General features: G+C 37.4%; 1 protein-coding gene across 2 annotated transcripts in view; it reads right to left on the reverse strand.

Annotated features, from left to right (window-relative positions):
* MARCHF1 (membrane associated ring-CH-type finger 1) overlaps nucleotides 1-27,257 on the reverse strand; it is a 1,073,794-nt gene that overhangs the window by 71,406 nt on the left and 975,131 nt on the right. For both annotated transcript variants that reach the window (XM_043969737.1, XM_043969736.1), the window contains one exon: nucleotides 19,546-19,726. In XM_043969737.1, the coding sequence (XP_043825672.1) occupies nucleotides 19,546-19,726 (181 nt within the window). The remainder of the gene's footprint in view (nucleotides 1-19,545; nucleotides 19,727-27,257) is intronic.

Below are 27,257 nucleotides of genomic sequence, written 5' to 3' on the forward strand. Positions count from 1 at the left end.
GTCTCAAGACCAAAAAGCCTTCCTAGAATAGTTCAAAAAGGATTTTAAAAATTAAATGAGAGGGGGCAGCTAGGTGGCACAGTGGATAAAGCACCGGCCCTGGATTCAGGAGTACCTGAATTCAAATCCAGCCTCAGACACTTGACACTTACTAGCTGTGTGACCCTGGGCATGTCACAAAACCCCCACTGCCTCGCAAAAAAAAAAATTTAAATGAGAGAGATAGAAGACAAAATGGAAAAAGAAAGAGAGAAATGAGAATTACACAAAAAATTATTGAAAAAGAATCAACAGCTTGGAAAAGGAAGCACAAAAATTGATTGAAGAAAACAATTCCTTAAAAAAATACAATTGGTCAAATGGGGGAAAATTGGCCAAATGGAAAAGGAGGTGTAAAAGCTTACTGAAGAAAATAATGCCCTAAAAATTAGAATTGGACATATGGAAGCTAATAATTCTGTGATATACCAAGAATCTGTCTAACAGAATAAAAAAATGAAAACATAGAAGAAAATGTGAAATACCTCATTGGAAAGACAATTGACCTGCAAAATAGATCTAGGATATATAATCTAAGAGTTATTGGACTTCCTGAAAGCCATTATCAAAAAAAGAGTCTAGACACCATATTCCAGGAAATTATCAAGGAGAACTGCCCTTATATTGTAGAATCAGAGGATAAAATAATCATTGAAAGAATCCACTGATCATCTCCTGAAAAAGACCTCAAAAGAAAAACTCCAAGGAATATTATAGCCAAATTCCATAATTATCAGGTGAAGGAGAAAATCTTACAAGCAGTCAGAAAGAAGCAATTTAAATATCATGGAACCATAGTCAGGATTACACAGGATCTGACAGCTTCAACATTACAGGATCAGAGGGCTTGGAATATGATATTACAGAAGGCAAAGGAGCTTGGATTGCAACCAAAAATCAACTACCCAGCAAAATTGAGCATTATCTTTCAAGGGAAAAGATTGACATTCAATGAAATAGGAGACTTTCAAAGGTTTCCTAAAGAAAAGACCAGAACTGAACAGAAAATTTGATCTTCAAATACAAGACTCAAGAGAAGTATAAGAAGGTAAACAGGCAAAAAATGCTACTCAATAAGGTTAAACTATTTACATCCCTACACAGGAAGATAATACTTAAAACTCTTGAGATCAGTATCTCTATTTGGGGAGATAGGAGCATACATAGAGGGTATAGTTATTAAACTGACACTGATGTGATAATATAAAGAAACAAGGGGTAGGAAAAAAAGGAGAATATGGGGAGGACAGGAAAGGTGAGGTGAAATGGGGTTAATTGCAGCATATGAAGAGGCACAAAAAAACCTATTACAATAGAGGGAAAGAAAGAAGGGGTGAGCATTATTTCAGTCTTGCTCTCATCTGATTTGGTTTAAAGAAGGAATAACATATATAACCATTTGGATAAAGAAATGTACCTTACACTTCAGAGAAGTAAAATGGTAAGAGGAAAAGGGAGGGCAGAAGCAGGGGAGGAAAAGGGAAAGAAAAGGGAGGGGGGCTTATAAAAGGGAGGGCTGATTGAGGGAGGCAGGGGTCAGAAGCAAAATGCAGGTGAGGAGGAATAGGGTGAAAGAAGAAAAAAAAGTACAAATAAAGGGGAAAATAGGATGGAGGGAAATACACAGTAATCATAACTGTGAATGTGAATGGGATGAACTCTCCCATAAAATGGAAGTGAATAGCAGGGTGGATTAAAAAACTGAATCCTACAATATTTTATTTACAAGAAAAATATTTGAAGCAGAGAGATACACACAGAATAAAGGTAAAAGATTGGAGCAGAATATATTATGCTTCAGCTGAAGTCAAAAAGCAGGGTTATCAATCCTTATCTCAGACAAAGCAAAAGCAAAAATAGATCCAATTAAAAGAGATAAGGAAGGAAACTACCTCTTGCTAAAAGGTACCATAGATAATTAAGTAATATCAATACTAAACATATATGCACCAAGTGGTAGCATCCAAATGAGTTACAAAAGGAAATAGCAAAATTATACTAGTGGGGATCTGAACCTTCCCCTCTCAGAACTAGATAAATCTAATGCAAAATAAATAAGAAAGAAGTTAAAGAGGTGAATAGAATTTTTAAAAAGTTATATATGATAGATGTCTAAAGAAAATTGAATGGAGATAGGAAGGAATATACCTTTTTCTCAGTGGTACATAGCACATACACAATGACCATGTACTAGGGCACAGAAACCTCTCAGTCAAATGTAGAAAGGCAGAAATAGGAAATGCTTCCTTTTAAGATCATGATGTAATAAGAATTATGTGTAATAATAGGCCATGGAAAGATAGATTAAAAATGAATTGGAAACTAAATAATCTCATCTTAAAATATGAGTGGGTCAAACAACAAATCATAGAAACAATCAATAACTTCATCTACGAGAATGATGATAATGAAACAACATACAAAAACTTATGGGATGCAGCCAAAGCAGTTCTTAGAGCAAATTTTATATCCCTAAATGCCTACATGAATAAAATAGGGAAAGAGGAGATCAATAAATTGGGCACACAACTAAAAAAGCTAGAAAAAGAACACATTAAACATCCCCAATTAAATACTAAGTTAGAAATTCTGAAAATCAAAGGAGAGATTAATAAGATTGAAAGTAAGAAAACTATAGAGCTTGCTTTATGAAAAATAAATAAATAAAACTAAGAGCTTGCTTTATGAAAAATTGGTAAAATAGACAAACCTTTGTTTGATTTTTAAAAAAAGAAAGAAGAAAACCAAATTACCAGTATGAAAAATGAAAGGGGTAAATTCACTGCCAATGAAGTGGAAATTAAAATAATATTTAGGAACTATTTTGTCCAACTGTATGCCAATAAATTTAACAATCTAAATGAAATGGATGAATATTTAGAAAAATATAAGTTGCCCAGATTAACAGAAAAGGAAATAAAAGACCTGAACAGCCCCTTTTTAGAAAACGGATATTGAAAAAGCCATCAATGAACTCCCTAAGAAAAAATCTTCAGGGCGAAATGGGCAAAGTAATTCTACCAAACATTTAAAGAATAATTAATTACAAAACTAAGGAAATAATTTGGTAAAATAGGCAAAGAGGGAGTTCTACCAAATTCTTTTTTGACACAAATATGATGTTGAAAAACCTAAAGCAGGCAGAGCCAAAACAGAGAAAGAAAATTATAGAACAATTTCTCTAATGAATATCAATGCAAACATCTTAATATTAGCAAGGATTACAGCAATTTATCACCAGGATAATACACTACGACCAGGTGGGATTTATACCAGGCATGCAGAGCTTGTTCAACATTAGGGAAACTATCAACATAATGAAACACATCAATAAGGAAACTAACCAAAATCATATGATTATTTCAATAGATTCAGAGAAAGTGTTTTACAAAATACAACACTCATTCCTATTAAAAACACTAGAGAGCAAAGGAAAGGTAGAGCTTACCTTAAAATAATAAGCAGTATCTACCTAAAACCATCAGCAAATAGTATATGTAATGGGGATAAGTTAGTGGCATTCCCAATAAGATCAAGGGTGAAACAGAAATATCCATTATCACCTCTATTTTTTTAATATTGTACTAGAAATGTTAGCTTTATCAATAAGAGCAGAAAGGAGAATCAAAGGAATTAGAATAGGCATCAAGGAAACAAAACTATCACTCTTTGTAGACAGTATGATGGTATACTTAGAGAATCCTAGAGAATCAACCAAAAAACTACTTGAAACAATTAACAACTTTAGCAAAGTTGCAAAATATAAAATAAATCCACATAAATCATCCGCATTTTCTATACATGACCAACAAAGCTTGGTGGCAAGAGAGAGAAAGAGAAATTCCATTTAATGTAATTGTAGACAATATAAAATATTTGGGAGTCTACCTGCCAAGAAAACCCAGGAACTCTAGGAACACAATTACAAAACACTTTTTCACACAAAGAAAACCAGATCTGAATCACTGGAAAAATATCAATTGATCATGGATAGGCTGAGCTAATATAATAAAAATGACAATTCTAGGGGGCAGCTAAGTGGCATAATGGATAAAGCACTGGCCCCGGATTCAGGAGGACCTGAGTTCAAATCCGACCTCGGACACTTGACACTGGCTGTGTGACCCTGGGCAAGTCACTTAACCCTCATTGCCCCACAAAAAAATGACAATTCTACCTAAATTAATTTACTTTTTCAGTGCCATATCAATAAGATGGCCTAAAAATTATTTTTAGAGCTAGAAAAAAATAATAAAATTCATCTGGAAAAACTAAAGGTCAAGAATATCAAGGGTACTAATAAAAATGCATAGGAAGGTGGGCTAGCTGTACCAAATCTGAAGCTATACTATAAAGCAGCAGTCATCAAAAACTATTTGGTACTGGCTAAGAGTGGTGGATCAATGGAATAGGTTAGGCACAGGAAACACAGTAGCAAATGACTATATTAATCTGCTGTTTGATAAACCCAAAGACCCTAGCTTCTGGGATAAAAACTCACTATTTGACAAAAACTGTTGGGAAAACTGGAAGATAATATGGCAGAAACTAGGCATAGACCAACATCTTACATGATATACCAAAATAAGGTCAAAATGGGTACATGATTTAGACATAAAAGGTGATACCATAGGCAAATTAGAAGAAGAAGGAATAGTTTACCTCTCGCATCTATAGAGAGGATAACAATTTATGACCAAACAAAAGATAGAGAATACTATGAAATGCAAAATGGATGATTTTGATTATATTAAATTAAAAAGGGTTTGTATAAATGGAAGTAATGCAGCCGAAATTAGACGGGAAGCAGAAAGTTGGGGAACAATTTTTACAGCCAGTGTTTCTGATAAAGACCTCATTTCTAAAATATATTGGGAGCTAAATCAAATTTATAAGAAGGCAAATCATTCCCCAATTGGGAAATGGTCAAATGATATGAGCAGGCAGTTTTCAGATGAAGAAATCAAAGCTATCTATTGCTATATGAAAAAAAGCTCTAAATCACTATTGATTAGAGAAATGCAAATTAAAACAACTCTGAAGCACCATCTTACACCTATGAACTTGGGTAATATGAAAAAAAAGGAAAATGATAAATGTTGGAGAAGCTGCGGAAAAATTGGAACACTAATGCATTGTTAGTGGAGCTGTGAACTGATCCAACCATTCTCAAGAGCAGTTTGGAACTATACCCAAAGGGTTATAAAAACTGTGCATACCCTTTAACCCACCAATGCCCCTATTCAGTCTATAACTCAAAGAGATTATAAAAATGGGGAAAGGACCCACATGTATAAAAAATATTTATAGCTGCTCTTTTTGTGGTAGCAAAGTATTGAAAATTGAGGGGATGACTATCAACTGGGGAATGGCTAAACAAGTTGTGGTATACGAATGCAATGGAATATTATTGTGCTGTATGAAATGATAAGCAGGCAGATTTCAGAAAAACCTGGAAAGACTTAAATAAACTGATGCTGAGTGAAATGAGCAGAACCAGGAGAACATTGTACACAATATCAACAACACTGTGTGAGGATGAACTGTGATAGACTTAACTCTTCTCAGCAATACAATAATACAAGATAATTCCAAAGGACTCATGATTGAAAATGCTCTCAACATCCAGAAAAAAGAACTGTGGAATCTGGATGCAGATTGAAACAGTATACTGTTTCTAATTTTTTGGTTTGGTTTTTTTTTTTGAGGTTTTTCCTTTTTATTCTGATTCTTCTTTCACAACATGACTAATACAGAAATGTTTAATATGATTGTACATATATAAAAATGTTGAAAACTACCTTTACATGTAACTGGAAAATAAAAATAATAATAATTTTTTATTAAAAAAGTGAATGGTGTAAGTCCAAAAAATAATAATAATTCCCCTTTGAAGTGAAAATATACTGTTCCAAAAGATATTGCTTAGGGATGATATTGTTCTCACTTGTTTTTCTTGCCAAAGATGTTATTCTGTTATGACACAACATCGGAGCTAGAATAGACTGGTCTGAGACCTTTATCTTTATAGACGAGGAAACTGAGGGCCAGACTTCAAACAATTTTCTACTATTACTTAGGTTTCTGTAATTTGTTCTCTTCCTAGAAGATTTTCCCATTCTAAATCTTTAATTTGCCTTTACATTAGCTTTCAGATACTGTTGGCAGAATTTTCATAGCATAGGACAGTGTTGTCAAAGTCTGAACATTCTTTGATTAATGCCAGTGTAGCACTTTTAGGAGAATCAATATGTTTTTGGAGGAGCAGCCTCAAAATCAGGATAAAGTGGGTTCAAGTCCTACATTTGACTATACATAATGTCTGTGTGGCCATGAGCAATTTGTTTGCCCCGCTCAGTTACCCAGGCAAAACTTTGAAATGGTTATAGAACAATTTCAGATCTATTTTTGTGAAGGGAATTTCATGTCTAGGAATTCCCTACCTGGATGAAATCCTAGGTTTCAACCACCCCCAGCACCAAAAAATAAAAAAAAATAAAAATAAAAATAAAAAACATTCTAGACTAGTGAAATGGAGACACCCAACCTTTGTATACAGAGGGGCAGTAACAATCTTGAGATTTTTCTAACTTGAGGGACAGAAATATTCTCAGGTCCTAAATATTTTAGTGATGTGTACAGTGTTGTAAGATTTCACATCTCCCTACAACTTTCTGAGTTAGGAAGAGAAAGTTATTATTCTAGTTTTACAGTTGAGGAAACTGAAGCTCAGAGAGATAAAATGAATTGTTTACTATGGCTACAGAAATAGTAAGTGTGAGAATGAGGTTTCAGATCAAGGGTTCTGGACTTCAACTTCTGGGCTAATCTAACATTAGGGACTAAGGAAAAGTCTTTGTTGATGAAAAGCTGAGATCCAGTAGGGTACATGGAAGTCCATACTGGGCTGAGCTAAAAGTCTCCAAAGTGCCCATAAAGAGGATTCTTCCCAAGAGGTAATGCTTTGGATTATGGATGCATGACCCCAAAAGAAGGTTATAATCAACCTTCCTTCCCTCCCTCCCTTCCTTCTTTCAACAAAAGAACTATGGGTTTCATTTGGTCCTTTTACCAGCATAGATCATACCTCTTCTAACTTAACAAGACTATAATAACAGGTAGCACTTATATAGGACTTTGAAGTTTATTAATTTCTGTGACTAAAAAAAAAAACCCCACCAAACTCATTATCAAGTGGCCAACATTATGCAAATGAGCTTCTTCAAAGTTAACTGGTCCTAGGACAGTGATATACATAAACAAAAAGTGCAAAAGCAAAGCTTTCCCAACTTGGTAGAATTTCCCAGAGATTACACTCTTTCCTTGTACCTAGATGTCAAGAATGCAGGGTCACCTCCTTGCCATAATGTGGCACCAGAGTAGGACTTTAGGAGAGGGAACCATTGATAAAGTTCTTAAATCATATCAAACGCAGGTGACTCAGGATACCATTCAATTTATCCTCTAAGTGATAATGAGACATTAGTAAATACCCATTGGGGAGCAATGTCCCAGATTTTGTGGATCCCCCTAATATGATGAGATAGCATGGAGAGTTAAAAGAATATTAAATTTAGAGTAAAAAGAACTGGGTACAAAGCCCAGTTCTGCTTCTGATTATCTATGTGATCATGGGCTAGTTATTTAAATCCCTGGGTTTTGATTTTTCCCTTTGTAATTATAGAGGTTGTACTAAATGACCTCTAAGGTACCTTGTACATCTTGAGCCTCTGAGCAATGTCTTCATTACCTGTGGATGATAAGTATCCTGTGGGGCCTCATGTCAGAAGTCTAGAGCTCTTCTAGATTGCCCAGGTCTGCATAACCTATAACTTTTTTACAAAAGAAAACTAATTGGGTCTGAGGCAATCTGCTTTTCAAAAAGTCAGCTTGATTGCTACCTCATGTCTTTTTAATTCCTGAAATTAAATAAAAACTTAGGTCAAAAATAAATTCTTACATCTAATAGTAGAGCTTGAGCAATTGAGATAATGAATTAAAAAAATATCCCATCTGAGAAAGAAAATCCTTAACTGGATAAAAATTTAAATATGAAAAGTAATTTGAAATGTAATCATAAGGCGATGCTTTGGGGAAATCTCCATTTGTAGCTGTTTTCTGTGCTAAGTCACATTTTAATTTTGTGCTTTTATACTTTCCATATGGGTAATTGTAATATCGATTCATTCATGTTTTAACCATGGGTCGTGTTTCAAATAATATAATATGCAGTATATAATGGAGCTTTAGTTTTGCTAAACATTAGTCCTTGTTAAAATAAAGATGGATTTTCTCAAGGGTGGGACTGTATCCTGTTAGAGACCTCAATAGTAATCCTGAAGGAAGTTAATTGTTTCTTTTCATATTTTTCAGTGTTATAGGTGATAAGGTGACTTATCAAGCAACTATGGTTAAGAGATTCCAGTTGTATCAATGAGAGAAACAAAGTTAAACGGGTGTGTAACCAGATGTATTGACAATTATGTACTAAAGGGAAAAGGTCCAACAAAACTACGCCAGTCAACTCTGTGCAGGGGTCTTTATCTGCTTTTCATTCATCCTGGAAAACATGTGGATGGAGTCCTTGCCTTCAGCCAGGGAGACCTTAGTTCAAACCCCACCTCAGACACACTTTTTCCTTTATCTGACCATGAGGAAATTACTTAATATTTTGGAGCCTCAGTTTTCTCATTAATAACCTAGGAATGATAATACCTACGGTATAGACCTCATGGATGTTAGAAAGCTCAAATGATAAAATGTATATAAAGTAGTTTGTAGACTCTAAAGTACCATCTAAATCTTGTCTATCTTCTAACATCTTCTTAGGGTCATAGAGCTAGGGGTGGAAGGAACCTTTGAAGCCAGTTCAGTTTATAGTTGGCTAAACTGAGGCACAGCAAGGTTAAATGACTTGCTCAAAGTCACACAGGTAGTAAAATGGTCAAGCTAGGATTTGAGCACCAATGTTCTTGCTCTAAATCTACCACTCCTTCCCTTGCCCTTTGGAGATTTAGAAAAAAAATGAGGTTCGAATGACTTATTAGAGAGGTGTGACTTTGGAGAAACAATTTCTGATTTCTGAGACTTGTTTTCTTTATTTACAAAATGGAGATAACTCAAATGGTCTCAGTGGAGGACACAAGAGATAATGCAAATTGTAAAATACCATACAAATGCAAGATCATTATTACCCATCCTCTTTTTCCCTCAACTTCCTGACCACTGCGAGCACCAGCACAGGGAGAGTGAAAGAGATGAGAAGAGGAAAGAGGTAAAATTTACATCATTTGATTATGGCTTGTCCATAGCTCCAGTGAAGGACACGCATTCAAAGAAGAACTTAAAATGAAGGATTAAACTGGAGTGGGAAAGGAACTCTAAATAATTAAGAGGTCCAGGGGAAGCTAGGTGGCATAGTGTATAAAGCACCGGTCCTGGTGGATTCAGGAGGACCCGAGTTTAAATCCAGCCTCAGACACTTGACATTTACTAGCTGTGTGACCCCAAGCAAGTCACTTAATCCTCATTGCCCCACACAAAAACAAAAACAAAACAAACAAAATAATTAATAGGTCCTACCTTCATGCTTTGCAAGTGTATTAAAATACATTGAAACCAGTACTTCTCTAGCTGGGAGATGGGACCTGGGCTTTACAATGCCCACATTTTGCAGTCATTCACATCCTGGGCCACACAGTGTGGGGCCACTCCTGTCAGATAAGGGGCACTGCTGCTGTCCTGCACCCACACAGAAGCCTAGCTAATGGTAGATTAAACAAGCTTGCTTGAGTTTTGAATAGTTTCTTCACATCTGAATTTTTAAAAGATTAATTGGAATCTCAATGTGGCCTTAAACATAAAGCATTGTTAAAGGACCAAAGCGATCCATTTCAAGTATTCACAAGTACAAAGCATGTAATGCTTTGTGCAGATCCTGACGCATAATTGTTTGGTGGAAGATCCTTGTGAGAAGCAGGCTCACATTTGTAACTGTTTTTTTTTTTTAACTAAAAAAAATTTTTTTGGTAATTCTTAAAAAAGTACTTCATGAGATTCTGAGATCATAAAAGTCTTTAAGCAAGCAAAGAAAGAATGAAAAAAGAAAGAAAAGAAAAAGAAAAACAGAAGAGCCACAAGAGTGAAGATGGTAGGTACTTCGCCAATCAAGAATCAAGTTGGAACCATTTTCTTTTAATGTTAATGTTTCTGTTGCTTTGTACATTAGGCAGAAATCCTACTTTTGCAGTTCATAATTAGGTCCAGTGCTCTGTGATTACCATCTTTGGAGCAGAACACTTTTGAGCATCTTTCATCAATGTTGTTATGGTGATAATTATATTATCAAGCACCCACACGTTAAAGTCAGCATGAAGTAGTCTTCTAATGTCGAGAGATTTTTATTATAAAATCCTGTATCTTTACCTGGTAATGAGTAGACACATATAGTTCCTACTTTTGAACATATTTTAGAAGGCCTTAAGTTCAGAGTTCAAAAGCAAGGCTGAAGTCCTCACTTCTGAAGACTAAGCATCTAGATGGGGTCACTTTCCCTACCATCTGATTCATTACTGACTTTGTTTTAATTTTTGTTTTTGTTTTTTTTTGGTGGGGCAATGAGGGTTAAGTGACTTGCCCAAGGTCACACAGCTAGTGTCAAGTGTCTGAGGCTGGATTTGAACTCAGGTACTCCTGAATCCAGAGCCGGTGTTTTCTCCACTGTGCCACCTAGCTGCCCCTTCATTACTGACTTTGATAACTTCCATTAGTTACACCAGTATTCATCTAGTCACCCACATAAATAAAAACCGGAGTATTATTTATGACTCTCTTCTTCTTTCTCACATCTGGTTGGTCACAAGTTGATCTCTGTAATATTTTTTTTAAATATATTTCCAACTTTCCATTCCAAATGCCTTCACTCTGGTACAGACCCTGGTTACTCACTTAAATAATTGTAACAGCCTCCTGTTATCTGTGTTCCAATTCTCTTGCCCTTCCAATCCACCACTGCTCCATCAATCTTCCATATGCATAGATAATGTCACTCTTTGCTCAAGTCTCTTCAATGGTTCCTCACTGTCCATTGAGAAGATTTCAAACTCCTCAACCTAGTATTTCCCTTCTTAGCTTTATCTCAACCCTTTTCCCATTCTCTTCCTCCCTGATATGTGCTATGTTTCAAGCTGAATTATTGTCTGAAATCAGACTATTTTCCAATTCTTATCAATTTCTAGCATTTTCCTACTTCTGCTTTTATTGATGGTATTGCCTATTCCTGGAATTTCCTCTACTTTCCATCTCCCTTCACTGCAGTCCTTTGTATTTCAACTCACTCCAGACCTCTTCAGTGAAGTGTTCCTTGATCTTCCCCCCTCCCCCACCAATGATATTTTTTCCCTAGGTCCTTATATTGTGTTTTTTAATCTCTCTTTTTTCCTATCCTAGTCTAGTCTTTGCTATCATTATCAAAGGGTATTTTATATTTATTACATAGTTATTGCATACCTGTGTATGCCATAGTCAGTCAGCTAGACTCTAAGTTCCCTGAGGACAAGGTTCTGCTACTTAGTACTTGTATGAGCTTTGGCAAGCCACTAAAGCTCAGTCTCCTTGTGAGTAAATTGAGAAAGTGGGATTTGTTGAAAACTAGATCCTACTGCTGTGATCCACATATTAATTTATCTTTATTTCCTCTAGCTTCTAGCATAGTGCTTTGCACATATGCTGCTATGATTAGTAGGTTGCTCGCTGACTGACTTTAGGAGGAAATTCTAGTTGTTGGTTAGTCATAGTATAAGAATGGATAAAATTAGCCATATTGGGTTCAAACCATCTAGTCCAGTATTCAGAATCAGATAATAGCAAAAAGGCTCTTGGGACCACATGCTGCATTGCAGTTGTATCATGCCAGGATGGCAATGTGTCTCTGGATAGAGTCAGAGGACACAGTGGAGAGTGCATCAAAGCTGAGAGCAAAAGGTAGGGGCTAGGCATCAGGAGCAGGCCAGACTTGGTGAATGCCCAGAAGCTGCTGGGTTAAGAGGAATTCAAAAGCCAGGCAAGCAGTCACAAGTCAGGGTGCTGCAGGCCAAAGCAAGGTAGAAACAAGGTAAGTAAACAGTCAAGGACAACAGACCTGAGATACCCGGGACAAAGAGACTTTGCAATTGAGTAGGCTTCTACCTTAGACAGGAAGCTTCTTATGTATTTCTTGCTGGGGCAGGAGCCAGTCTCAGGGAGTGGTCAGCCCAAGGCCTGTAGGTGGGAGCAGGTGAACCATGTTAAGGAGAAGGCAATGAGATTAATTTGGCTGGAGTAAGAAGTGTGGGATCAAAGGTAAAGTTAGATCTTGACAATGCGAACCTTAGTGGTCTAAACTTTGGGAAGGGGAGAGAAAGGGAGGGAAAAAAAGACAGAGAGACACCGCCTGTTAGAAGGAACAAGAATGAAAATACATGTAAGAGAGAGGTATAATACCTGTTTTAAGGAGATGGCTCCACTCCATAACTCAGGAACATATGTGTATTTTCCAGGGGAGATGGCCCAAAGAGGTTTTTCTGTCTTCCAACCAGAATCTCATTTTCTCTCTCCTTAGGAAAAGACACAGGCCAACCCTCCCCTCTTCCCCCTTAGAACTGTCCTTCCTTGTACAGAAATATCCTATAGGAGAGACCTCATCTAAGTTATCTGGATCACAGATGAATGAATGAAGGAATGAGTGAAAAAGTATTAATTAAGTACTTATTATGTTCCAGACACTGGGATGAGCACTAACCATGCAAAACAGAAAAAGGAAAATAGTTCTGACCTTCAGGGAACTTAAATTCTAACAGGGGAAGGCAACATACTATAGGAAGGTGGGAGCCTGCAAGGGGTGTTTGATTAATGTTCCCAAAGCAAAGTTGGGAGAAGAGGGTGTGCACTTGATAGCAGAAGCCAAACTGCATTTTGATGAGCCCAGGGGTTCTACACATGGTGAATTTTCAAAGGGCCTCTGGGGAGGAGCTGGAGTTCCAGGCCTAAGCAGGGTAAAGTGGTGCTTATATCTGTGACCTCAGACAGACAAATAGAGCTTTGAAGACCATAGCCAAGGGTTCTAAGGGATACCTAACTTCTGGGCACCCTCTCAAGAGGAATGAGAGAGGTCCACTGAAGCTGAGGGGCCTAGGGTCTCTTAAAACTCACCCTAATCCCACTGACTTGAACACACACTTTGTTTGGTTACTACAAAAAGATGTGGGCCAGTTACCATTCCAGCAGTGTGCTGATTTTCCACTATTAAAAGTGGTCATTTGGGACTACTCCCATCATCCTGAATTTATATAGTGTGTCCCCTCCCTCCTGAGGCACCCCCTGGGCTAAGCTGACTCACCTGCTTAGACAGTGCCTACCCCCTGCTACCTCCATTGCTGCTGGCATCTTCACAATAACCACTGAACTACTTGTTTACTTCTTTTTTATGTGTTAAGTCCTAAAAACTTGATTATCTGGCTTCTTAGCCTGTGGAGGTTGAGGGGTACCCTAATGAAAGGGAAAAGGTATAGGAGCAGTGAATGAGGAAGAAAAGAGTTTGTTAGAGGAAGGTAATATATTGGTGAGGTGGCTAGGTGACTCAGTGGATAGAGATCCAGGCCAGAAGTGAGGAAAACTCATCTTCATGGATTCAAATGTGACCTCAGACACTTACTAGCTGTGTAGTCCTGGGCAAGTCACTTAACCCTGTTTGCTTCAGTTTCCTATCTCTAAAATAAGTTGGGGGCGGCTAGGTGGCACAGTGGATAAAGCACCAGCCCTGGATTCAGGAGTACCTGAGTTCAAGTCCGGCCTCAGACACTTGACACTTACTAGCTGTGTGACCCTGGGCAAGTCACTTAACCCCCATTGCCCCGCAAAAAAAAAGAAAAACAACAACAACAACAAAAAAAAAGTTGGAGAAGAAAACATCCAACCATTCCAGTATCTTTGGCAAGAAAACCCCAAACCAAATGCTCTAACAAAGAATTGAACACAACTGAAAAGTGACTGAAAAACAAAAATACATTGGTAACCTGAGAAAGCGATATTCAGTCTGAAATTCAGAGAAAAAAAATATATATATATATAATATGTGTATATATATTAAAAGCAGACACAATAAAAACCAATGTGAAAAAATGTGTTTTTTACATATAAGGAGGAAAATTCTAAATAAATAAATAATTTTTTACAATTACAATAAAAAAGCAGACACAAGAACTTAAAAACTATCTGGAATCTGGATCCAAGAACCAACGCCTTAAAATCACCTAAGCATATCACTAAATTATAGTATATTCAAAAGTTTTCAGTTCATAATGATAATTCTAAGTCACTGAAAAGTGTTGAAATTATATATATATATTTCTGTTTATAAAGTCAGAGAAGTACATGATGCATTTTAGAAATATTTGTTAAAAATTAAAGAAATACATATTATGTCTTTTAAAGAAAGGGAAAGTCCAGTTTTCTGGAAATATAACTCACTAAAGCCCTCCTTTCCCAAGGATCTCCAACATGTGAGGAGAAGGTGAGAAAGTATGTCTTTGGTATATGTAAGCAAAGCTGTGCTACAGAGAACATGCAGTAGACTGCCTAGGAATCTTAGCTGTTCATATCCCTTCTTTTTACATTTGGTCACATTTATTTTTAGGGCCATTTGCTAAATAACTTCTGGCTTATCAGACAATGTGATCATTGATAGAGCCAGATACTATTCACTACATGTGAGAGATTCTGTTTTAAAAAACAAAACAAAACAAAACAAAACAAAAAACCACTTAATTTTCAACTGAAATATTTTTTCCTATCCCCTCCCAATTCTCCCCTCCACTGGGAAAAAAAAAAAAGAAGAAGAAATCTCTTGTAACAATTGGGTGTAATCAAGCAAAAACAAATTTTCACATTGGACATGGCCAAAAAGGTATGTCTTATTCTGGAAGTTTTGAATCCACCATCACTCTCTCATGAGGTAGGTAGCATGGTTCATTGTTAGTCTTTTGGAATCATGGTCAGTCGCTGCATTGAACAAAGTTCTTAAATCTTTCCCAGTTGTTTGTTGTTACAATGTTCGTGTTGTTATATAATGTATTTTCCTGGCTTTGTTCACCTCAGTCTGTGTCAGTTCATACAAGTTTTCCTAGGTTTCTGAAACCACAGTTTTCACCATTTCTTATGGGACAATAAAATTCCATTACATTTCTATAACATAATTTGCTCAGTCACCAATATGGTGGGAACCCTCTTCTTTACCAGTATTTTGCCACCACAAAAAGAACTGCTATATTTTCCATCTTTCTTTGGAAAATATAATTTCATTTTTCTTTGGGGGCATAGGATCAAAGGGTATGCACAGTTTACAAATTTCTGGGCATAATTCTTGAATTCATTCCAGAATAAATGGACTAGTTCACAGCTCCATCAATATTAGGGTGATTGTGTTTCTTTTGAGAAATCTAGGTTGCCCAACAAGAAATCCCTTATAGAACATGCTGATTTCTTTGTTTCCTTTTGGCAAAAACAAAAAACCTAAACTGAATACAGCTATCAACAATACTTGTTCTTCTCACCAGTTTGGATCTAACCCATAATTTGGCTCTAGCTCACGTAGGGAAAGAAACTGTAGGCCTCAAACCTAAAACAGTCTTTCAATTGCAGGACAGGAGATGACTTCATGTTACCACAAGTGCTTGGTGTATGTTTTCCCAATTGCATTGTGCAGTCACCAAGCTTTCTAAATTTGTGCCCATTTGACTCTCTTTGCTCCCAACACTCAGAGAAGTGGTGGAATTGCTCTGAATAGGGATTTTCTTGAAATAGTTGCACTAGATGCTTAAGGATTGTGTAAATTTCTTTTTAATAAAGAATCCCTAGGGCATTACTGTTGCCTTTAAAGGGTCTCCTTTGGAAACAGCCTTGATGTATTTACTAGCAGTGGATTTGTGGGGGGGCATTTATTGTATTAATTAGTGAAACAAGGCTTAATTCATGTTTTTGGTCTTCCTATTAAGCACCAAATTTCTTCAGTCTCTGGAGAAATTTTCCCTCTTCTCTGTAGGAAAGTGTATTACTTCAGTGTCACCTCATGCCCTTATTGGCTGGAGGGAGGTCTTTAGAATCATTAGCTAAATTAATGATTTCATAGGGTTGGCCTTTAGTTTCTTATAAAAATAAGGTAGCTGTCAAGGAGATTAAAATTAATTGCAGACTTCCAGGTCTCTCTAAGTGAAGGGATCTATTAGGCACTGACCTTGAGAACTCCTTAAAAGCTACAGGAAGAAAAATGTAATAAGTTTTTGTGTTATCGAAGTAAATGAATTAGTTATACTTCCTAAATAATATTTCCCATATGCAAGGTTCTGTTGAATCAAGATCTGGAATTATATTTCAGACGTTACTTCTTTTCAATTACACTCTGGAAAGCTATATAGTTGATGCAATATTTTTCCCAATGGGGAAACTGAGGGGTTTGGAATAGCTTGTTAATGTTTCTACATGAACTGGTTAACAATTCTCCTAGAAATAAAACCCTTCTTTTCTACGTTAGAGCCCATTGCACATGCCTCTCTCTCACAACTCTTTAAATATACCCTCTTAAAAAAACTTTGCAGGATGGATCATAGGATCAGAGCTAGGGCTGGATTAGATTTCAGAGATCATCTGAGCTAACCTCAATTACAAAGCAGGAAGCTGAGGAACAGGGAAATTAGGAGACTTGCCCAAGTCACACCATAATGAGTCTCAGAGGCAGAATTTGAAGCCAGGCCCTCTGACTTCAGAACCATTTACTTTTCCCCTGTACCATGCTGTGATCCGCTGTTTGTTCAGCACCACTTGGGATAGAACAAGAGCCAAGCCATTAAATAGCTACCTTGGTATTTGCTCAGTCAGCATGGATGGGTCCCCACTGGGAGTCATGCTGCTTCCTAGTCATTATGACACTTTACAAAGCAACTAGAGATGACCAGTGCTTCTAGGTTTGTTCTGATTAGACGGCTTAAAAGGATTCCCTATCACAGCTGTAAAACAATGGGTTAGAATACAAAGAGTCCTCTCTGGAGGTCAAAAAGAAATCAGTGGAATCTTTCTCGGGCTAGACTCATGAGGGTAGGCAGGTGGTGGCTAAACTAAATGATCTCTCAAGGTACATTCCAGTCTCATGGTTTCTTTATGGTTTTAAAAAGAAAGTATTTGGGGGAGGCGAGGAATGAGCTATTGTGTTCACCTGGACAGCTGCATTCAGACTGGAATTCTCTTTCATAGAGGTGAAATGAAAGAGTCTTTGGAAAATGAGGAATGAGAGGTTACTCTGCAGATGTTTGGGAATAGCTTGCCAGTCCTTGAATATTAAGAGTATAAAGTTTAAATCTTCACGGGGCTAAATAGTATGCCATTCCTCTACTCTCAACAGCGTCTGTTGTGTGGCTACAGCAGAGGGTAGGGTCCATTTCTATTTCTGGCACTGATTGCTTTGGGACCTGGAATAAAAGAACTTAACCTCTTAGTACCTTGGCTGCCACATCTGTTGAGAAGACAAAACCTGCTGCTGAGGAGTTTCTGTGAATCATATTTTATTTTTATAAGCCACTTTCAGATCTTTGGATGAAAGGTCTTATAAAATCCCTAAAATGTTATTAATAATAGAGTCAGCCTCCTCCATCATTTGCAGAACTAATGAAGGATTAGGAGGGACAGCAGCCTAGGCAGGTACTGGCCATAGTCTATTTAGTTTTTCATTTCTGCTCATCTTGGGAGTGGTCTTTTTCATTTTCAAGGCAATACTCTTCTTCGCCATACGTCTCGCATTTCATTTAAATGAAAAAGATTCTTTGGGCAGTTTTATTATTTCAGTAGTTCAGGCCTCATGCTCTCTCTCACTTGAATTGGCATTCATATCTGCAAACTTGTGGTGAGGCAGGGAGTTGGGTAGAGCTCATAAGTGGGGTGGGGTGGAAGTTTATATGTAAAAAAATCCAGAGTCCTGACCACAGGGAATGCATTGTATGTCCTGCAATCTATTTCGTGGAAACTTCTAGAAACTGCCCTTGATAAGTTCTGAATTAGATGCTTATCTTATTTTTTGACTCATACCCTGAGTATAATCTGATCCTAAAAAGCATTAGTAAGATATGACCAAGATGAGGTTATGTATTTGGGTGGGAAATCATACAGAGAAAAATAAGATACCTTGTCCACATTTTAAGTTTGATTCATACTACAGTCAATTCCTTTACTTTTATAATTCATGAAAAGCCAAATAAACTACCTGAAATATCCCCCACATCACATATCTTGGAGAAATATGTCTCCTCCAGTACCTAATGCTTATTTTCTAAGAAATGAGATTAGTCGTATCATGGACCACTTACTCTTTGTGAGACTCTAGCTTTACCAACTTTCACATGAATCAATCAATTAATCAATCAATAGGCATTTATTAAGTACTTCCTGTTGCCAGCATTGTACTAAGTATTGGGGATCAAAATAAATATTTAAATAATCCCTTCCTTTAAGAATCTTACATTTTAGTGGGCAAGATTATGTGGACACGACTAACTAAATATACTCTGAGACTGATGGAAGGTAATTTTAGATGGGAAGGCATTAGCAGCTGGACAAAGTGGGAATAGTGACACATGAGCTGCGTCTTGAAGGAAAAAGAGAAGGAAAGTTTTCTAGACATAGGGGATTTCATGCAAAAGCATGAAGACAAGAAATGGAGTGTTGGGTGAGAAACAGAAAGTAATAGGCTAGTATGGATGAATTGTAGTGAGCATAAAGGGAATAACTTGTAAGAAGACTAGAAGTATAGGAAGGGGATAAACTATTAAATGCCTAACAAAGGAATTTGTCTTTGATGCTGGAGATAACAGGGGACCTAATGCATCTTTTGAATAGAAGGGTCACATGGTTAGCCTTACACTTTAGAAATATACCATTGGCATCTGTATGGAAGATGGATTTGAGTGGAGGAGAAACTTAAGGCAGGAAGACCAATGAGAAAGCAACTACAATAATCCAGTGAAGATGTGTTAAAGGCCCAAATGAGGGAGGTAGCTATCTGATTAGGGAGAAAGGGACATATATGAGAAATACGAGTACACAACTTGATGAGTGGTTGGATTTATGAGGTAAATTAATGTTAGGGAATCTAGTGGTTTTAACAGCTCGATTGCATAGATATTACCCATAAATTTTGTCTTCTTGCTCATTCTTGGCCCTGGAGAAGTATTTACCAAACCTAGAGATGCAAAGAATGTGAAATCTGGGAAAAGGCAAAACTACTGACAAAATAATAAATGTAGGGTTCTATTTTCAACTTTGAATTTATGAATACATCAGCCAAACAGCCCTCAGTGCCAGGAGAAGTAAGCACCTTGGCACTGAACCTTTGAGGAGGGAAATGGGTCTTCAAAATATATTATTTGCTTGTCCAACTATTAGCCTATGTTTTTTGACGCAAAGATAATTATGCTGATAGTGCTATACCTTCCGAAGTGGTTTCAGCTTGGTCTCCATAATGAAGTCATATTTGCAGAGCTCACAGCAACGGGTATCTGAACTCTTGATCCACTGGTGCAGGCAGGCCTGGTGAACAAACCGTAGGGTTCCTGTGCAGCGACATGGTGTGATAAGGGGGCTCTCATCATCTCCCTCACAGTGACATATCCTGGGGAGGAAGAGAGCAAAAGTTAATAGAACATCTCCCAAGGATCATATGGGAATGGGAGGAAGGGAATGTGTTGTGAATTGTTTCAGTATTTGGTTTTTACCCATGTAATGGCTTAGAAATTCAGTCCAAGAAATTCAGTAGCCTTATATTGTGGACCTGTTATGTATATATTTATATGTGCTGAGAGAGGAAAAACAAACACCAAAGTCACTGTCTAAAAGATGTTATATTGTACTAGTGAGAATAAAAGCTAAAATTCAGAATTCTAAGCCATTTCATTCTAACTAGATTCTAGAATAAGATCTACCTGTAATAGGGTATATTCAAAATCAATCCATCAAATCCTAGTCTCTTCTCAGACTGGGAAGGGAAATGTATCCTTCTTAACTACAAATTCCATGATTCCCAGCTAAGTTTCCCTTGAAAGGAAATAAGTTCATGATACATCTGAAATCTCTGTTACATAACATTAACATGACTCAGCCATTCTTCCTTCCTTCATTTTTCCACATGCATAGTAGTGTATGCCTGTAATCTTTGCTGCTGGGGAGGCTAGGAAGCTACAGTAAGGCTGAAGTAAATCAGATGTCCACACCAAGTCTGGCACCAATATAGCAAGCTGTGGGAATGAAGATGGGTGAGGAAGAGGACCATCAAACTGTTTAATGAGGGGGAAACTGCCCAAGTCTAAAATAAAGTCTGTCAAATAATCTAATATCTACATATATATACACACGTGCATATATTCACATATTTATTTACATACATAAATACATATACACAGAGATGCATGTGTCCACACACATGTAAATTATATGTCACATGCCTGAGCACATGTATATATGTACGTGCATGTATATACACATACATATATACACATGTAACATATGTATAAAATTTATCATGTATTCTCTCTCCATCCATCCATCCATCTGTCTGTCTGTCTCTCTATCATCTATACTAGCTTTTAGAGGGAGATATGTTAGAATGGAGAGCTGTCCTAACACATTAGCTCTAACATATTAGATATGTGACTCTGGGAAAATCATTTATAATTTCTAAGTGCCCCAGGTAAGTCTCTAAGACTAAATTACAGAACAGGTGCAGATCTACAGAGAAATTTTCCTCACCAGGATTTCCTTGTACCAAAGAATTCACCAGTCCATTTTTTTTGAAGTGTTGGTTGAAACTGGACTCAAGATTTAAAGTGTTTATTTGTTGACTTAAAAAATACTGTCACTCAAACCAATGTGTAAACCAATCCCTTCTTATCATTACAACCTATCTATAGTTCTAGATACTGAAAATATCCATTCAATAGGAGGTTGTAGTCAGTGATATCCTCATGGGCAAATTTGCATCTGGCTTGTAAAATGTGGGCGCCAAGTTTTGTTCTGGAGGACATTTTCATGTGACTACTGCTTTGCTTAATTTCCGTGAGAATTTGAAAGTGACAGCATGTAATTTACTAAATAGTACCCTACCAATCTGGAAGAGGTTGTATGTTTGAAAGTACTTCCTATAGATTAATTTAAGCACAGAAAATATCTAGCCAGCTAAATAACAAGGACATTCATACTAAGAAAATAAAAATGGTAGTTTTTAAAATTTATTTTGGTGGATGAAGTGGCTGGTGATGACAATTTAAATCAAACTTCAAAATTAATTAATAAACACATGGAATCTGTATATGTAAACAGAAAAACTTGGGTCAACTAGTTTTGGAAGTGTGATTTACCAGATTGCCATTGTGAGAAAATAGGTAGTTGTCTCCTCTCAATGGGGATATAACAGTCAATCATACTCTTCCTGAAGTGTTTTTAGGACAAAGGTCTCAGATCCCCTCCTCTCCCTACGGCTAACAAAATCACATGGTTCAAGGAGCTCTGGTCTCAATAAGGTCTGCTCCCGAGTTGTGTCCATATAAGGAAGAATATGGTCCACTCCTGAGTCATGCCCATATAAGTAAGAACTGATTAGGGATGGGAATACTGCAGTCTAATTAGCTAGTTTTTGCCCGTAGATTGTAACCCTTGAGTAATCGGACCAATGATGAAAAAGGGGAAGGTCCATTCACATCAGGGACTAGGGTTTAAAACAGGGCCTGCGAGCCCCCTTTCTTTACACCCATTAGCTGCACTCTAGGGTGCCTCCTTCTCATGAGAAGGAAATAAAAGAGCCTTTGTCACATTGCTGCTGAGTTCCCAAGAATTATTGAAAAAAGTATTGTTTTCCCTCACAGCCATATTTTCATGATTATGGTGACTTGGAATTTTCTCACCAAGTATTTGCATTTTATTTTTGGTGAATAAAGTTTAATTTAATTTCCCCCCTCCTTCACCTCTCTGTGTGTGAATTCAAATCTTTGCCCATGTCCTCAGTTCTTACAGTCTGATGGATATTAGATGAGCTCAACATGTTTTGTTTTGTTTTTTTAAGTGAGGCAATTGGGGTTAGGTGACTTGCCCAGGGTCACACAGCTAGTAAGTGTCAAGGGTCTGAGGCTGGATTTGAACTCAAATCCTCCTGAATCCATGGCTGGTGCTCTATCCACTGCACCACCTAGCTGCCCCTCAACATAGTTTTGATAAAATTATGGAAGGATGTTTAATGATTTCATTTTTTCTCCCTAAAAAGTCATAATGTATTTAAACATATATTTAATATAAATGATATATTTATAGATATTATAAAATATATCATATATTTAATAATTAAGATTAAATTAAGTAGTTAAAATTAAATATTTAGTTTTTATACACACACACATATTTAAATGAGCTAAGTCTTGCTGATAGGTTCATAAGAAGGTAGGAATACCCTTCTGTTCCATTCTCTTGAAGTCTCAGTTTAAAGAGAAGGATGCTATATCAGTAATTCTCCTCAGAGGAAATGAAAAGGAGCTCAGTATACTCTGCAACTAGGCTAAGGAATTGAAACCAAAGTCTCCCAACCTCAAAATAAAGAAGTATGACCACAGGAGGCTTGTCTTTCATATCCCAGTCCCCAAGTAAAATGAAATAACTCAGAAATATAATTCTGGAACCAGTTGTATTCTTTTGAACTAGACCCTAAACCAAATAAGAATCATAAATTCTGCCCCAAAGATATCTCAAAGCATCTCAGACTCAATGTTATGTTTGTGTTTTGAAGGGACAGCACAAAAATAAGGATCTTTTCAGGGGAAAGACCACTTGCCAACATGGTAGGACTGAAATATAGTTGCATTTGCCTTATTATTAACACTGTGCCTCTCACTATGACCACACAGAACATTCTGCTCTCATTCACTTTGATTTCTTTTTTTTCCTTCCTTCCATCCTTCCTTTCCTACTTTGTTTCTTTTCTTTTTTTTCTTTTTCTTTTTTTTTTTTGGCAGAGCAATGACGGTCAAGTGACTTGCCCAGAGTCACACAGCTAGTAAGTGTCAAGTGTCTAAGGCTGGATTTGAACTCAGGTACACCTGAATCCAGGGCAGATGCTTTATCCACTGAACCACCTAGCTGCCCCCTCATTTTGATTTCTGATAGAAAACAGTCCATGAAACAGCATCAATGAACAAATGCTGCTTCAACAGGTTATATATATGAAGTAAACTGGAAGCTCTGGAACTCTTTCCCAACACTTAAGGAAATTTTGAGGCTCCTGTTCTCCATAACCTTGGCTCCTGCATATCCTGGCCTCCACCCTTAAACACACCAGAGCTGGAGGTCACAACTGAAGGCAATTTAGCAATATGTAAAGTAATGGGAAACAATCATTCAAAAAATCACCAAGGCCGCTGCAGAGGCTCTGAAATTGAAGGAAAGGTTAAAAAGAGAAGCAGGCAATGAAAATGAGAGCATATCATGACCAGCTCTCCTCAACTGCTTCAATCAACAGCCTAATAACACTCCAACAGCATTGATTCTGGTGGAAAACCTTTGCAATCTGAAAGATTTCATTATTTTCTGGATGCATTTGAGGGTGGGGAGTAGGAAGGAGGAAAATACAATGGAGTTAGAGAAACTTCTTAAAAAGGGACATAAGAATGATTTATATTTCTATATCCCTTGTAGGTCTGCAAAAGACTTTCACAGGATCCGAAATTTAGAACTGGAAGGCACTTTGGGGATTATCTAGTCTAACTTCCTCATTTTATAGGTGAGAAAATAAAGGCCCCAGAGAGAAGAGATTTGTTTAAGGTTACCCTAGTAGTCAGGGCCAGAGGTAGGATTCAAATCCAACTTGTATAAATCTAAAGCTAGCATCTTTACTATTATACCCTTCTCCTGTTTTTCAGTTGTTCTGTAGTTTCGGTTGTGTCTGACTCTTCATGACCCCAATGGGGGTTTTCTTGGCAAAGATACTGGAGTGGTTTGCCATATCCTTTTCCAGCTCATTTTACCGATGAGGAACTGAGGCAAATAGGGTTAAGTAACTTGTTCAGTCACATAACTATTAAGGGTCTAAGACCAGATTTGAACTCAGGACACTCTATCCATTGTACCATTCAGTTGTCCAGCTCTCTGCTTTACAGGTGAGAAAACTGAGCCTTGGAGAAGTTTAGTGACTAACCAAACTTGATACCCCAAAATGTCAGATTCAGGATTCAAACCTATTCCCTGACAGCATCAAATCCGATGTTTTCCCACTGCCTTATATGACAAAAGCCTTGAAGTTACTGCAAAGAATTCCTAGTGTAAGTCTTTACAGCAGCTTTTATTTTAAAGGAAAAAAATCATAAGTTGTCTTTAAACAAAAAAGTAGCTGATTCAAGTTAAGCAAGTTCAAGTTAAGCAAGTTCAAATGATCAGAGGACTGTAGCTTTAAAGACCAAAGGGACTACACAGGTGATCTGCTTCACTTCTCTTATTTTACTGTGGAGAAACTGATGTATGTGTATGCAGGGCAAGGCAAATGACTTCTCTGAGGTCATATAGGTAATAAGTGTCAGAGATTGGAGTCCTCTAGACCTGGTTCTTGGATTCCAGAGACTGGGCTTTTCCTCTTTTTCCATGATAACTCGATTGTTGATTCAATCTCACTTTCTCAGATACCCCTTCTTTATAAGTTTAATTTTTTTTAATTTTAGGAAAAAAGTTACATAAAATAACAGCAGCAGAATTTTCTTTTTAAAATGAAAGCCATTTGTCATTGGGAAAATCAAAAGATTGTTCATTTTTGTTCCCATTGCACGTAATTCATTTTTACAGGTTCTTGAATATTAAACCCTTGTGAAGCCATCCGACTCAATTAGGGCCCCAAGAGTCTTTTTCAAACTTTGTTGGAATTGTTCTCAATGGTCTTAAGAGCCGAAATATCAGCCTCAAAAATCCACTGGAACTAAAACGAAAGTAGTAGCATCATTAAGGAAAAAGAAAACTACCCAACCAAACTGTTTCAAAGGACTCTGGCTGAATAATAAATTAAAATATTGTAATGAGAACATAAATGTCTGCTCCCTTCAACCCCAAGAAAAGGAACTATTGGGTAGAAATTATAATGGAATGCATTGTTAAATTTGGATGTGTTTCTGAGAAGGCCTAAATTTTCTCAAAGAGCATGCAAATAGTGATTTTCTAAGGATCTGAGTCAGGGATGAAATATGCAAAGGCCCAAGTTCCCAGGAAATTAATTGAATCACTAAGTAGTAAAAATTTCCTGGATTTGAAGAAAGATCCCCAGAAGATCTTCATCATCTACTACTGGATTTTATTTCTGGGTCCCTGAAAGGACTGTGTGAACCAAATGCAACTTTGGTATTGGCACGGCTTCCTTTTTATTCCCAAACAAAACTCAAAGGCTGTGGCTGGATAAGGCTGCCACTTATATATCAAACATCAAAAGAGAGGTGTGAGTTTTAAGGTAAGGAAGGTTTGGGGGTAGAGAAGCAGACTAGTATAGCAGAGAGAAAGTAGAGGTAGAGAAAGATTCAGAAGTGAGTTCTATTCCTGATTGCAATTAATGTGACCCAAGACAGGTCACTTTCTTTCTTGAGTTTTAGCTTCCCCATCTATCTGTAAAATGAATACAATGCTCTTATGACCACAAGCAAGTCATTTCATGTCTCTGGGCCAACTGCACATCAGTCCCTCTCATGCATGCTATGTCGAACCAAGACAGGCCTATTTACAGTTTCTTGTACATAACATTCCATTTCTACCCTGGGTGCCTTGGCATAGGCTGTACCTCAGTCTTAGCTTCCTCCTGCTCAGCTATCACTTAATGGGGGGGGGAGAACCATTCTTGATGCCTCCGATTTTTAGTGTTCAAAATTCTTGTTTGTCAACTGGTCAGCAATGAAATATGACTATAACACTGTGTGCACGTGTGTGCACTGTGTGTGTGTGTGTATGTGTGTGAAAGAGAGAGAGAGAGAGAGAGAGAGAGAGAGAGAGAGAGAGAGAGAGAGAGAGAGAGAGAGTCTTGTCGGCTGCATATGGAGACAAATCCCAAAAAGTTTCTTCAAAAAGATCTCTGAGCAATTATGGAAAAATTGAAATTTCCCACTTCCATTCCAGTAAAGCGAAGCACTGACTTCGCTGTATCAGATCACAAAGGATTTTTCTTTTTAAAGCTCTTTCTTCCAGAGAAAGAGGAAAATGACCTACATGTGCAAAAAAAAAAAATTTTAAGTAATCATTTTCATAGTTGTTTCATAGCTTTTGTTGTTCAGTGGCATTTGACTCTTAGTGACCCCATTTTGGGTTTTTCTTGGCAAAGATGCCATTTCCTTCTCCAGTTCATTTTGCAGATGAGGAAACTGACGCCAACAGGGTGAAGTGACTTGTCCAGGGTCACACAGCTAATAAGTGTCTGAGTTTGGATTTGAACTCAAGTCTTCCTGACTCCAGGCCCGGTGAACTATCCATGCAGCCGCCCCACTGCTTCTTTTTCATAGAAGCAAAACAAAATAATCCCAGAAACTCAAGGGCACCCCCAACCTCTCAGAACATGGCTACGCAAGTCATGGCGTTTGACTGTCATGGGATGTTACCATACCATAAGAAATGAGCTCTCTATGAACCGACTCAGAATGAATGAAACCCTCAGAGCTAGCGAACAACATGTGTGATGACGACTATGTTACAAACAAACAGATCGCTGAAAGATATTGGAACTTGAGGAAGATGTTGGGAAGACGGCAGAGTAGGTCAGACCCTGCCAGGCTCCCTCCACACACACAGAGAAAATCGCCACAAAATGAACATAGGGCTGCAAAATATAAAAAGATAACTTGAGGTGACCTTGGAAAATACTGGACCTGCAGGGGCTTAGGCTTAGCCCCAGTGGAGTGTGGACACCTCCGGGCCTACTCTGCCGGGTCTATAAACAGCGGGCCCTGGAAGGGCTCTACTAGGCCCTGAGAAATTGCACTTCACTCAAGGTCTCAAGAAACTAGAGAAAATAGAAGAGCATCTGAAAGATCTCATTAGAAAAACAACTGATGTGGGGGCAGCCAGGTAGTTCAGTGGATAAAGCACCAGCCCTGAATTCAGGAGGACCTGAGTTCAAACACAACCTCAGATACTTGACAATTACTAGC

The sequence above is a fragment of the Dromiciops gliroides genome, chromosome 6 (assembly GCF_019393635.1).
Source record: "Dromiciops gliroides isolate mDroGli1 chromosome 6, mDroGli1.pri, whole genome shotgun sequence".
Lineage (NCBI taxonomy): Eukaryota > Metazoa > Chordata > Mammalia > Microbiotheria > Microbiotheriidae > Dromiciops > Dromiciops gliroides.